Source organism: Thunnus albacares, chromosome 15 (assembly GCF_914725855.1).
Source record: "Thunnus albacares chromosome 15, fThuAlb1.1, whole genome shotgun sequence".
Lineage (NCBI taxonomy): Eukaryota > Metazoa > Chordata > Actinopteri > Scombriformes > Scombridae > Thunnus > Thunnus albacares.
This window is the reverse complement of record NC_058120.1, coordinates 21,307,069-21,322,039: the sequence shown is the minus strand read 5'-3', so window position 1 is coordinate 21,322,039 and position 14,971 is coordinate 21,307,069. Positions and strand designations below refer to the sequence as shown.

The 14,971-nt window shown below is 41.2% G+C and overlaps 1 protein-coding gene and 1 long non-coding RNA gene across 4 annotated transcripts in view; one reads left to right on the top strand and one right to left on the bottom strand.

Annotated features, from left to right (window-relative positions):
- The first annotated feature begins 5,001 nt into the window (after positions 1 to 5,001).
- zfp36l1a (zinc finger protein 36, C3H type-like 1a) lies at positions 5,002 to 9,926 on the top strand. The gene is made up of 2 exons (XM_044375535.1): positions 5,002 to 5,261; positions 6,486 to 9,926. Exons 1-2 carry the CDS (start codon positions 5,211 to 5,213, stop codon positions 7,548 to 7,550), a joined length of 1,116 nt encoding a protein of 371 aa, XP_044231470.1. The 5' UTR covers positions 5,002 to 5,210; the 3' UTR covers positions 7,551 to 9,926.
- A 3,466-nt stretch (positions 9,927 to 13,392) lies between these two features.
- Positions 13,393 to 14,971, bottom strand: part of LOC122998952 — a 57,535-nt gene continuing 55,956 nt past the window's right edge. For 2 of the 3 annotated variants that reach the window (XR_006407542.1, XR_006407541.1), the window contains one exon: positions 13,393 to 14,528. This is a non-coding gene — a long non-coding RNA (uncharacterized LOC122998952). The remainder of the gene's footprint in view (positions 14,529 to 14,971) is intronic. The other variant, XR_006407543.1, reaches the window with a different exon arrangement.

Sequence of the window (14,971 nt, the reverse complement as noted above, 5' to 3'; positions counted from 1 at the left end):
CCCACCCAGTATGAAATGGAGGGCAGTGGAAGTGAGTGGATGAGCATGTTGGAGCGATTCATGGGAACAACATCAGCAAGAGCAGTTGGCGGTTCACCACTAACAATGCTGTGGCTACTCTTATGGACAATTAATCGCTGCTAGTTCTTATTTTCCTCCCTCTTTCTCTCTCCCTGACTCTCTTCCTCTGAGGCGAGGTTCACCCTGCAGCAAAAACATGGCAAGATGACCACAGTCCTCCCTTATGAATTTGGCAAACACACCGAGAAACATGAAAGGAGGCGATCATGGTGTCCTGGCTGTCAGAGCCTATACAGACAAGAACTGGATCACACAAATTGGGATGTGGGGAAGAAAATGTATACAGAAAGTAAACCCATGCATGCAGTGTCACAGCGAATCCAGGCCGAAATATGACAACATATTCAAGAAATCAAACTCTTTTTGAGCTCGAATTTCTATCTTCTAGCCTGCTGATTGCTCAACAATCAGCAGGGCCCTGTCCTGTCAGTATTTCGAAAGATGCACTCTGCCGGGATTCACATGCTGGGAATCAGCAGACCCTTGTCCTGTCAGTATTTCGAAAGATGTGGTCTGCCAAGATTCACATACTAGGAAGAAAATAAGAAGTTATAGAAATGTGTAATAATTTATGACTTCTTTTTTTTTTAAAAAAAAGTTGAATCACAGTTTTCTGGAATATATCATTCTTCCATGTAATTGACGTGAATAATTGCTTTGCCGCAAAACACACAAAAGGAATTTCAAGAGAAGAGGTGATGTTCCGCTCACACTTACTTGTAATGACACCCCTCAATGCTGAGAATTGAAAATGCAAGTGGTTGTCTGTGTGTGGGAAACTTCTTTCTTCTAAAATATATACTTTAACATATTTATTTACATATTTTACATATCAGAGATCTCTGGAAATGAAAAACAGCTGATTGATTAGTAATAACCAACAACCATATCAATCACTAGAATATATATTATGTTCCACAAGGCGGTAACATTACAACTTATTTCTCCTTTAATGACGTAGTTTAATGAGTCTGTGGTTGCCCTAAGTGGGATGTGGTACAGCACAGTTAGAGATTACTGCGCTACTGGTGTGTGAGCATTTGTGTTTGGAGCTGATAAGACCCTTTGCTTCATGCAAGGCCAGTAAGTTAGTATGTCAGGGGAAAGGCTCATTACACAATACACAAGCTTGTGCTGAGTCCTAATTCACCTCAAGGCCACACACTGAAAGAGCTGTGTTCGACTGTGCTGACCTCCTTGTCTAATGTTAGAAATTCTCACACACTCTTACAGTCTAAATTTATGCTTTAGGCAAACACTGAGACACTTGAAACACAGTGAAACTGTAAAGGAAAGGGAGTAAATAGGAAATGCTGAAACAAAAGAACATAGAAAAGGAAGAAACCTGCCCTCTGTTGGCAGTAAGGAGGAACTATAGTAAACTGTTGCTGCTACAGTCACCACAGACATGATTTCTTTCAACTCCTGTTCAGATAGATAAAAAATGTAACATCCTGTCATCCCACTTAAGCATTATCAGTGACCTCGAGCCTCACCACCCCCGCCCCCCCATCCTCCCTTCTTAGGAGAGGTCATCAAAGATGACAGCGCAGGAGGCAGAAATCAAACCGTCCAGCACAGGCTGTGAGGAGTGACTGACTGCAGCCTCTACTGAGACTGATAAGGCCTTACGTGGCAAAGGAGGACAGCCTTGACCTCTAGAAGCACAAATCCTCAGAAATCAGCGCTTCCATAGGGAAAACTCGACTCCATCAAGAGCGAGTGGAAAATACTGCCTGAGGAGCTGAGATCTGTTAAAGTCCCTTCACTACAGAAGTCAATGGGCTGATTAGACAGAAAAATATTCCACCAGCACACTTTTACACGTTGTGATGGGAAGGTGGTGATACATATGTATTTTTCTTACAATAAATCTTCAGTCTAATCTCACCCATGGGTAAAAAACTGTGTATCCCATTATGTAAGTAGTCCAACTAACACCATCAAATCCCATGAAGCAACCTAGACTTTTTGGAAAGAAAAACAAGTTCTTGTTTTGTTTACTAAATGGAGAAACAGCTTCACATCTGCTAAATATAGCTTAAATATGACAAAAGTAAGAAAAATTGAGGAAGTAAGAATACTGAATAGCCTCTTTAGGTTAATTTTACATTGCAATAGGGCTTCAACTAACAATCTTTTATCTAATTTATATTATTTTTTATTATTAATTGATCTGTTATTCATTTGATCTATAAAATGTCCAAAAAAAAAATGTGAAAAATGCCCATCACAAGTTCTGAAATAATATTTTTAAAAAGTATTTAATTGAATATTTTTTTCCTTTTATTATATAAAACACAGAAAAGCAGTAAATCCTCATGTCTGAGAAGCTCAAACTGGAGAAAATTTACTATTTTTGCTTGACTAAACAATTGTAACGGTTAATCAATAATCAAAATTGTTGCCTAATTTCCTGTCAAAGTGATTAATGGTGTCAGCTCGACAGTGACACACATATTAATTTTGGCACTAAAAGGATAGTGGGATTTGCATAGAGGCGACAGATGTATAAATGCATTTAACGTCACTAACAAGTAAAAGGAAATGTGAAAAAGTGTGTGTGAACATTTCTGCAAGAGTGCGTCAAAGTTGCGTCTGTAGTCGTTCTTTCTGCATCTTTAAAACAGGAACACATCTGACATTATCCCCTGAGAGGAGAGAGCAGTCTGGGTTTTTTTGTGTGTTTTTTTTTTTTCATTTTTGGCAGGAAACAGGTGCCTCCTCCTAAACCTGGAAGACAAACTGAGTAGCAAAATATCAAGCAGGCACGATACATCTGAGAGTATTAAAGTAAACAACCACAGTGTATGAGGCCTCCGAAGGCCGAGGTCCGGTGAAGAAGACATTTCCATAGAAGTCAGTGGCTTGTTGTTGTGTGTTTGAGCCCCACTGACCTTGAAGAGTTCACAACTAAATCTGTGCTAAGTTATCCGCAGCGAAATTCCCTGCTCCGACATCACAGCCCCTGTGCATTATTAGTCATTAGTACAGTACTTAAATAAACCTTGGCTCTGATTCAGCTTATTGTGTGACATATTAGGAGTCCTTTAGATCATATCACACCAACTAGAGGTTTTTGTAATAAGAAAATTAAAAAAAAACAACTGCTGTGATTCCCCTCCGACTTCCCCGCTGCAGTTATTCACTCAGAGGGAGGCAATCGATCGGATCCACTTAATCAATCAGTGACAAGGCCTTTGAACTGCAGACGTGATTTCCAGCAAGTCTGTCATCCCACCCTGTCGTCTGTGAAAGCACTCCAGGGGGAGATTACTCCACACAGCCCCAGCTCGTAAAACTCTTTTTTTATGTTAAGACACACACACACCCTCGTTCTTCGCTGACTGGCTGAGTCCAGAATAACTCTGTGAAGTTATATCTACTTTTATTTGCTTAATGCGCGGTGAAGATAACATTATAGCTCTGAAAGGTCATCTCATTAAAATAGATGAAGAAATGAGAAGTCATACTGTATGCAGATTAGTCTTTTCTATCTAACTTTTTTTTTTTTTCAACTAAATTCAACATTTCAGTGCAAAAACAACTTCCCCAGCCTCCTCCACGGCTGCTAGCAAAGAGACAAAGCTCTCCACCCCCAAGAAGAGGAAGGGGAAAGGGAATGTTTTGCCTCTCTTTTCCCCACCCCTCTTCCCTCACCTCCCTGGGGCAATGCTGTGTAGTAATAAACGTCCCCCATAAATCTCCCCCCTCACGCCATCCCCTCCTCCAACTCCAACCTTTTTTTTGTGTGTGTGTGTATATATGTGTGTGTGTGTGTGTTAACAGCTTCTTTTCTTCTCCCCCAGCCCTGCCTTTTCTTTTCCCTCTTCTCTTCTATTGCAACCCAACCCTGACATTGACTCTGCACATGGCCGATGGCTGCTCTGTCATGGATTCAGAGAGGGCGATAAAGGAGGGAGGGAGGGAGGGAGGGGGGGAGGGAGAGAGAGAGAGGAAGAAGATGGGCCACAATAGATTTGTATAGGTTTCACTCTCTGCAGCCTGGCTCTTTTATATGTGGCTGCAAGCGTCATTGTGACTGACTGTGGTTGAACCTGGTGAGATCACTCATGTATCAGGTTATCTGCCACCTGATGGAATGACACATACAACTGTATACATATTCAGCTTGGGAGAGCGGCAGTTTATAGAGAGAGAGAAACAGACAGACAGAGAGAGAGAGAGAGAGAGAGAGAGAAAAAAAAAAGAATTCAATGAGGAAATTACTGTGTGGTGGTAAAGAGTTAAAAGCTCCGGCTGCTTGAATTCACCGGAAAGTCCCACAAGTGACGTTACAGTCCAGCAATTAAGAGTAAATTAATTACAGAGTAGTGGATGGTAGCTGAAACCCTGAGGATAGTACAGCGCCTCCCAGTAAACAACTCCAGACTGTTTAAGCACCAAACTTACATAAGAAAAAGTAGAAAATAAAGTTGTAGCTACTGTCAGTCACTGGGCTTTAAAATGATCTGATAGTAATCTGGTTTTATTTATAATATATTTATACTATTTACATGTAAATTCAAAGTAAGACAGTAGAAGCTGTAAAAAAGTTAATCAACTATCATGTACAGTGTCCTGAGTGTATTAACTAACTTTAATAAGTCACTTTTTAAGTACACTCCAAGGTCTCTATACTCTCAGTGTTAAACTATCAAATTGGCTCACTATAAAACAGATAAAGACTGAGTTATTTTTACTGTATATCGCTCAGAATAAAGAGTCTACAACTGTTTAGTATTTGTGCTGCGTGCAGCAGTGTAGTGGTTCAAACAAACTGACAAACCAATGCAAGTTTGTCCCTTCACCCGCAGAAGAGGAAGGAAAAAAAAAAAAAAAAAAAAAAAAAAAAAAAGTTAAAGTTAACGCCCAGCGCCGGAGGCTCCTCCTGCAGAGGATTATAAAGCAAATGTCGGGGCTGGTTCAGGGCAGAGGGGGAGTTCTGCAGGGTCAAAAATACACAGGAGCTGCAAATCAGAAAACTCAGCAGACCTGCGCAACTTTCCAACAAGCACAGTTTGGGGTTCTTTTTTTTTTTTTTTTTTTTTTTTTTTTTACTTTTTTTTTTTTTTTTTTTTTTATACTACTTTTGATTTGATTGTGTGGTCGCTGCTGCTGCTGCAAAGATGACCACAGCCGTGGTGTCGCCTTTCTTCGACTTCGAAGTAATGAACAAGGTAGCTTCAAAAACTTACTTTTTTTTTTCCTTCCTCTTTTTGCTTTTCTAACTAATGTACGAAGTGTTGTTAGCCTGTTAGCCGCTGTGCTGTGGAGGAATGAGGAGCTGCATGCCCGCGGCCCTCCGCCGTGACGCGCTGTGTTGTTTTGCTGTGTTGGTTTGTGTTTTTTCGCTTCGCTGTGAACCGACTGTTTGTTTATATTTTTTTGTTGTTGTTGCCTGTTATTTCCTGTCAAAGCGTCGTCGCGGACTCTTATTTTATTGAGTGTCTCTGTAAAAAAAAAAAAAAAAAGTGTGCTCAAAGTGTATCTGGCGGTAACTTAACAGTTGTTGAAATGGTAAAACTTAAAGTCATTTTGATATTCAAACATGTGCCACATCAGCTCGGTTATAAATACGTGTTTTGCTTGCCGGTTACGTTGCAGTTTCGTGTTAGGGACGTTGGCAAATGGTTATTTCTTCATTCTTTAAAATGAGGAGCAGTTTTGCGCCACTTTTAATACTCCTCACAAAGCAGCCACATGCTCGCTAATCATTGACCAGATTTGTCCGGCTTTAACCTACTCTTGCTCCTGTAAAAAAAAAAAAAGCTGTTTCTGTGTTAACTCTTTCAGTCGTTAATATTTGTGGGCATATAACTTTTTCTTTTTTTTTTAAATCCTCGGTGGCCACTGCGCTGTTGTCGTTTGCATTACATTTTCAAGTTTCACTGTCAGATTTCTGATTTAAAGCTGCACTCTCTCCTTCTTGTATGATCTTTATTCTCTGTTAGATTTATGTAAATCGGTGATTAACACAAGTCTCCGCTCGTTTTTTTTTTTTTTTTTTTTTTTTTTTTTTAAAGTGTATTGAAAAAGCAGATCAGTGTTCCCTTGTAATTCAGCAGGATGCCACTTTCATTATCTTTCAAATGATGCAGCCTCTTTGTAGCCACTAGCAGCCCACTGGCCTCTCTCATGTGCTCCTGCTCCATTTACTAAACAGGCACACATTCCTAACCAGGGCAACTTGCCAAACCAGCTGCTGTTCTATAGGCCTGTATCCGCTCATGTTGTCAGAGCCAAAAAGGACACAGTCATGCAAGAGGAGGCTGTGGATTTTTTTCCCCCTCTCCAGCCCACCAGATCTTTTAGAAATCAGGACCACACTGACTGTCGCTCTTCTGTAGAATAAGTCCTAATAACATCTAATTTTTTTTGTGTGTGTGTGTGTGTCTCTTCAGAACAACAAACTGCTCAGCTACAACAACAACCTGGGTGCCCCCCATCCCATGTCTGTCCCTTGCACTGGCACCAATGTGCCCATCTCCAGCCCCACCGGAGCCCTGCTGGACAGGAAGGCGGTGGGATCTCCCTCAGTGGGAGGCGTGTACCAGCGGCGGCACTCTGTCAGCAGCACAAAGTTCAGCCAGAACCAGTTTCTGAACAGCCTGAAGGCAGCGGACCACTCCTCACTCATCTCAGGGGTTGGCAATGCCAGCAACAACAAGGAGAACCGCCTGCGAGACCGCTCCTTCTCTGAGACGGGCGAGAGGCTCCTCAACAAGTGCCTGGGCCCTGCCAGTCCCACCAGCGGCAGCCAAGTGAACTCCAGCCGTTACAAGACGGAGCTTTGCAGGCCCTTCGAGGAGAACGGTTCCTGCAAGTATGGCGACAAATGCCAGTTTGCTCACGGAATCCACGAACTGCGCAGCCTGAGCCGCCATCCCAAATACAAAACTGAGCTGTGCCGCACCTTCCACACCATCGGGTTCTGTCCTTACGGGCCTCGCTGCCATTTCATCCACAATGCTGAGGAGCGCCGTGGACCTCCCCAGCAGTCCTCCCCTCTCAACTCCTCCAACAAGATGGACAGGCCCCGACTGCAGCACAGCTACAGCTTCGCAGGCTTCTCCAGCTCAGCCGGGCTGAGAGACAGCCCCACCTCTGTCACCCCTCCACCCATGTTCTTCCCTGATGAGGTCCCGGACTGGCCCAGCAGTAACCCCTTCACCTACTCCAGCCAGGAGCTGGCCAACCTGTTTGGGCCCAGCCTCGGTGCCGGTCCTGTAGGCACAGAGCCCAACACCCCTGCACCTCCCTCTCCAACAAGCACGCCTTACTATTTCAGACCCATGTTGGAGTCCCCTCAGATGTTCGAGTCTCCAGCCAGCCCTCCAGACTCTCTGTCAGACCAAGAGGGCTACCAGAGCAGCTCTGGAGGCAGCCTGAGTGGCTCCGAGTCCCCCACGCTGGACACCACCCGCCGCCTTCCCATCTTCAGCCGCCTCTCCATCTCTGACGATTAGACTGCAGGCATCCACCAGAGACTTAAAGTTTGATGACACAAAGAGAACACGGCACTCCCCTCTACCTCTGACCCGTTCCTTAGCTTCCATGTCTTCCCTTACACAAGACACCTTTTTGTTAATTGCTTGTTAGCATTGTAAGGATGTAGTCAATTAAGGGAACTATCGAATCAGATGATCATTTCATCCCTGTTAATCCGCACAGCAAGTTTTATAAAAGTTCCCCCCGCCATGTGTCATAGTGCCAAAAAGGAGAGGAAATTGAACAATGAAAATCATGAGAACAAGAATTGACTGTTTCGCCAGGTGCCACTTGTTTTTTCTTTCTTCTTCATTTGTTCTTGAATGTGTAGCAGCACAAGTGGCCTTGGAAAGGGGAGTGCATTGCACTAGCCCCCAACCCCCCCCCCCCCACCCCCTCCACCTCCCCACTCTCCCCCCTCCTTTCCTCTCTCCTCACCCCCTTGATGATACCACTTCCCCTGAGCTAGCTAGAGGGTGCTCACTAATGTAACTGTAGATCTACCGCAGCCGTTTTTACAGACTGAGTTGAGAGAAAAGGAAAAAAAAAAAAAATACAGACCCTGAAATGATATGAAATAGTTTTTAAAAAAAAAAAAGAGGAAAAAAAAGTGCCTGGGGCGGTTTCTGCATGTGTTTAGGGTGAATGGACTACTGTGTTTTTTTCGGTTCTTTCTCATTTACCCCCCCCCCCCTCTTGCCCCCCCCCTCCCCTCTTCACCCTCCCCCCGTCACGGTTCTTCTCAAGCCCTGTCTTATGTAATTGTGGACTGGGTGAGTCTGCAGGAAGGACTTTGAACTGGAAGTTGGTTGTGTTCTCCCTCCTGAGTGTTTCTCCTCCTGTTGCTGGTCACTGGCTCTTTTTTTTTTTTTTTTTTTTTTTTTTTTTTTTGTTTGGGAAGGAAGTCTTGATATCAAACTGATCATTAAACCTGTAAGACTTTGTCCCGCCTCTCAACGCTACCCTCCCCCGCCTCCTCTTAATCCTCACCGATCTGGGGAATTCCAGCATTCCCATGGTGCAGTTGAACATCCTGCGACTTGACAAGATCGGATCTCCAAGCTATTTTACTTTACTTCTCCCCCCCACTTTAGTACCTGCTCCATGGAGCGTTCCGTACTCATTACATCCCTTTTTTTTTTTTTTGCTTTCTTTATTTGATAATTATTTTTTATTAATGTTATTATTACGGTTATTATTATTGTTTGAAAACTTTCCAGACAGAAGGTTTTGCTTGTCACTGCTTATTTAACTTATCAGAACATATTTATTGGTGATCATATGCATTTTTTGTTAATTTTGTTTTGTATTTATCTGGATAATGAACAATAGAATATATTTTCTTTTATGTTAAATTATGATCTTCCATATTAATCTAAAGATTGTGAAGACATTTTTTTGTCAGTTTTCCTTTTTTCACAGTTTAATATATTGTACTTCAATGACTTGTTCTGCAACTACACTTTGTCAAAATGAAACTTAATTTAAAGCAAAAAAAAATGCAAAAAAAGATGTTTTGCGTTTTGATTATTTATTGTACTTTTTTTTTTCTTACTCCCACTTATTGGACTGCAATTCCATCAAAACTAGATTTGCTTGTATTCATTCCTGATGTTTTTTCCCCCCTCCACACCTTTTTACAATAATCTGACAGTAACAGTAGCTAACTGTTATCACGTTGATTCAACTCCTTTTTTTTTTTGGTTTGATTTCTATTTTGTCCCAATTATAAAGAGGAGTATTTTCACAGTACTTGGGTTGACGGTAGAAGTAAAGGGGTGCTTTTTTTTTTTTTTTTAAAAGACCTCTCACATCACTGGTTTAGGAGAAGTTAGAAGACTGGTTATTTTGAGATGTCTTCATCAGTAATGTTCTTACACCCAGTCTGTTCTTACAAGCAATAGCTGTGACCAAATGGGTTGAGGAAAGTTTATTTTTCTGCTCCTTTTTCTTTTTTTTTTTTTTTTTTAATTTTTGATTTGGATGCTTGACGCACTTGCTTGGCCCCCCCTCTTGACCATCGGAAGTGCCTCGTTGAATACATTCCAGGTAGCTAAGGCTTCTCCGCCTTTTATATTTGATAATGGAGGACAATGAATTTTTTTTTTTTTTTTTTTTTAAAGTCACTTGTTCTGTGTTGCCTTCACGTTGTTGGTAAGAGGTGAGCAGATTTTGACACAAAGAAAGTAAAACTGTTGAATGTATTTTTTCAGCCATGTTTTTTTTTTTTTTTTTTTTTTTTTTTCACTACAGTAATTTCTGTGAGTTTATATGAAAACCTGTTTTTTCCCTCTTTTTTGTAAGTATTGATTGCAGTTAAGTCAATAAACCCCGTATTTTTGGAAAAGTTAAAATGTGTAATGAGTCGTTTTCAAGGGTTCTTACGGGAAGTCGGGTAGATGTAGACACCCCTACGCTTTACGCAGTTACAGTCTGGTAAGCGAAATTTGTGATGAATGATACTGAAAGGTGTGTTAAATGTTAAGCTGGAAACCACATATAAAAAAAAATCTTTACATGCAGATTAAGTTTCAAAAGCCTATTATATATATATTCTATCACATTACATAGTCCAACCTTGAATTGAGCTTCTCATATGACCTTATTAGTCTAGCATTAGAGATTTCCCATAAGGTATAAGGGAAGTGCATTGTTTTGGAAGACCATTGTGTCAAATATTTCTATACTGTATACATAAATGGGGACAAAATATGTTATCAAACATAAGTAGAATCAATTAAGTAGGAAATAAGCAATACAAGAGGCCTACTGGCTGTGTTTCTCTGTGCACAATGCAGAAGTAAAGGGTGTTTCACTGTGGTGGAAGTTGATTGGTGAGCTGCACAGAGAGCAGTCAGGGGTATTGACCTGGGGATGATCAAACTTTGAGCAGGTTTTGTTACGCAAAGACACCACACTCCTGGTTTCAGCAGAAATATTGATCAGTAGGGACCGTAACTGTAAGGTTTCCAAGAATTTAAAAAAAAAAAAAAATTGATTTGTTGAGGTTATAACCTCATCAGTTATCCTGAGGTTACATGTAAGGTGATCGATAAGGTAGTTACTTCTGGTAAGCGTGGGACAAACATCTGAGTCACAGATTGTTATAGTGATAGGATTATCAAGATATCTAGTTCAGCGCTGCATGTGGTCAATTTTTTTATATATTTTCACATATAAATCTAGATAACAATCTCTAACCTTACAAAGACAAACTGAATGGTGTTTGATTTCAGTAACAACATGCTGCAGCTTCCCCTTCAATACACTCCACTCAACAACATCCACACTGTTTCTGCCTTCCCTCGGTTTCTGGACACTTCCGTCTGTCCATGTTTATGTTCTCTCAGATTGCAAAAAGGAGCCGGAACAGGAACTCCCTTCACTCCATACAATGGTGGGTGCTGACCCGTCACAGCTGACCCGTGGAGGCCTCCTTGTTGCTTTATTCCAGAGAACCGGGCCGGGTAGATTGTCTTGTTCCTTTTGCTCCCTCCCCACCAGCCCCTATCCCATCACTGAACAAGCTGCCTGCCTGCTGAGAACCTGATTTCACTTCACGGCCCAGTGTAACTTCACCTACCTCTCCGCATTCCAGTAAATTAAACCCGGGAAACAGCCTTCAAAACATTGCTTTTTCTTGATACACACAGGTGCTCGTGTTGAGTTGATTACTCACTACTTCATATTGTTTCATTTTGTTGGCGCGCATTCATTTATAGGCAGAGAAAGTAAAAAAAAAAAAAAAAAAAAATCCCACAGCAACTTGCACAGACAACATGTGGACAAGAAACTGAACACTAATGATTGAGTGATTCATGACATGCTGCAAATAAAATCCTCATTACATTTCAAAGCAATGATCGAACTTGGCAACAGAAACCATAAAGCAAGAGTATGTTTTTATATGTGGATTACATAAATGTTCTTTTTAAGGAATCACTTTAATAGAATATACAACTTTTTTTTTAATGCTAAAGTAATTATTAATAGAACAACATAATAAAACAAGCTTTTATGGTTCATATTCCACATTACAAAACATCGTAGATGGACGTCAGCATCCTCTCTCAACCAGACATGCTCTAAAAGTTAAATTTAGCTCAACCCTAATGTTCTGTTAATGGTTCTGGAGACCACAGACCCTCTTTAACAGCAAAAAAACATACTCCACATTGTTTTATCACCTTGATACTTTATGACCTTCTTAGTTTTTTATAATTATTGCTTATAAAGATGATTTCAAACTGATGACATGTCTCAAAACTCCATTACTTCTTGTTGGCGCTCAGAGGCTCCAGCTGTTAAATATATTTAGTTATATTCAATGGATTTTTATATGCTTTACATCTGTGAGTGGTGTTGACAGTACTTTTTACGCAGCGCTAGCCCTCCCAAATCCCCGAAAAGTTTATTTGGATTTTTGTTATTTTTGTTTTATATGTTCATAAGAGGTTTAACAGGGAGTTCGGCCTTTCTGGGGTCTAACTGGCCATCACTGTATAGGATAAACTACTGTACATTTCTATGTTTGTGGATGACTTTTTGGCAAATAAATGCAAAGGCCACATAAAATGAAACATGAAATATTTCTTTATTAGGTGTAATATCAAAGATTTATGCTTATTTTAATTTTTTGTCACCCTCATCACGTGTAAACTCAGTTTGTGGCAAAGGGAAGGGTTCCTACTTCAAAACTTTACTACATATTGGGTTTTAATAAGGGCAGAAAAAAAAAGGAAAAATAGTTAAAAGAAAGGTTTCCATATTAGGTGAAAATGACTCGTGTGCACCATCCATGTTTTTTTTTGCTGTGCTCTTTCAGAAGAGCTAAAGTGTTTGCAGAGTCTGAGGGATATGAAAGAGGGCTGCTTCCTGTTTGTGCGGTTTGTGTATAGAGACACCTTGAGACGAAGTACCAGGAAGTGGGTTTGTGACTCTTCAGCAGAAGAAAGGTGGTGGAGGGAGGGGGTCGCCTGCTCTTTGATATGTGTCAAAAAAAAGAAAAAAAAACTTCCATTACTTACTCACATTTTACAGCAAATTACTTTCCAACATGGAAACTGTACTGTGACACAGATCAAGTTTGTGGTTCATTCATTGCTTGCTGCACGACACGATAACGCAGGTGTGTAGTTTTACTCTCAGTGCTCAATCTCCATTCAACTTTAACCCACAGGGTTGAGCAACCAAATGTCGCAGCATGTACACTTTGTAATTGTGGTATCAGAGGCAGGTTTACTTTTTGTTTGAGAAAGAGGTGAGCAAACAGAGCTGGTTGTGCTAACTGTGCTATTTCCCTTATCTACGCTCACAGCTGAGAGCGGGGTGGCTGCAAAACTGCGTGCATGCATGTGTGCATGTGTCTGTGTCGCTCTAGTGTGACAGGTGATGTGTGATGGATAATTAATCACCAAACAAGGGCTGAGGTCAACATTTGAGTGATGAGGTTAGGTTAGGGGCGTATTCAGAGGCTGCTTTGTCTGTAGAAAACAGAGAGACACGATTGACCTCCTTCAGACACACATACCAGAGCTCAAACCTGCATTAAAAACAGCACTTTTAACATCAGTGAAGGGATTATATGTTCCTCTATGGAGTGAAAAACATCAACCCAGGGTGAGATCATAAGCACACATGGAACAAAAGCATTCAGCGGTCAAGCTTAAAGCGAGACCTTTTATATCTTTTGGAAATTTGATACTGGAAACAAAGTTTTTACGCAACAACTGGAACAAATCTTTGTTTTGATTTTTGTAGACTATAGAGAAACTACAAAAAACTTTTCTGTCTGCACAATCTTTATTGTTTGTTCCAGATCAGACAAACAGTTGTGTGTGTGGTAATAATAATTTCTGTGATGACTCATCTTATGATGTGACAAACAAACCACAATAATGTGAAATTTCTAGTCACATTACACAAACACGATCACTATGAAGATACTGCATGTCTTGCTACAACACACTTTAATGACATATTTGTCTGGCTCAGTGATCAAACCTTTGACCTCACTGTTAGATGACAGACCTCTAAACCCCCCTTGCTTATGTACAGCGAAAGTGTACCTTTATCATCTCTGTCTGTACTCACTTTTATCTCTACTCGGTGGTTGATTTGTCTGTGGCCACATGAAGGGGGGGATTGTGGGGAGTTAGACTCTTGTTTTTCCCAAATATTGAAATTCTTAACTTAATTATGGTGATGTGTTTCATAATTTGTGTTAACAAGGGGCCTTCTCATCCCATCTCTAATCCCTTCCTGACTATTATCAGCCTGTGGTGTGTATAATTCACTGTTTGGGAAGTTTACCTTCTGAATACAAAACAATGCAGATTACTGAGTGTATGCTTAGAACTGAAGTTAGTAACAGAGAAAGTTGGATGCTCAAATTTACTAAACAATCTGACCACTTTCATGTACTTTTAGATTGGTTTGCCTCCAAAACAGAATGGAATTAAAGATGGCATTTAAATATATTGAATTGCAATTTATAGACCGTGATGTACAATAACTTTCTAATGTCAACAACATTAGCAACGCCCCATTTTCAACCTCACAGTTTCCTCTGTATGTTGTTTCCAGGTAAACAGATATTTCACAAAATGTCTTATCTGGTTATCATGCTTTAACTGTAACTCAACTTACTTGTAACTTGTTCTAATTTCAGGAGGGCCGACACTTTACTTCCTTTCTCTTCTGCAAGCAGCAAATGGTAGACTTTATCTTTGTAGGTTCATGGCTATATATGTCACAGTGAGACTGATTGCAGATCAACAAAGACAACAGTCACAACCACTCCCTGATCCTGTGGGTTTAACCCAGGCACTCCGCAGCCCTATTATCTAGGCCACTGAGACTATGACACACTGCTTACCGAGAAATGACCATTAGCCCTGCCAGGATCCAGTGTCACATGTGCTTTTCTTCCCCCTGGCTAAGTGGCAACCCTTGACCTGTAAAAGAAAGGAAGAGAAAACACATATGTGTCGAGCAGAGGAGCGGAGAGGTGAGGAGGCTTCAGAGGAGAGCACTGGAGATGGCCGTCTGACAGGTTGTGGAAACACACCCTTCCACTCCTTAGTGTGACAGAAAAACAAACACAGAGCCACTAAACTCTCGCAGAGCCCCACGCTAATGGACAAGCGATGACTTTTTCCTAATGAGACGTGCTGGCCTGGTGGAAACGGGAGATGAGCGCTGGCCAATGGCACAGCCTGTCCCAAACCTGACACTGTTGTGCTTTGGGTTTCTGGACCACTGGGCCGAGTGAGTCACTCCTTCAACTCTCCTGAGTGCTGAGCCACTTAACCCTTCCTGTCTCATGACTCCCAACATCATGGCCCGATGGGAGGAAAGTGGCTTCCATTAGCAGCAACACCTGATCTGCTTTTTACCT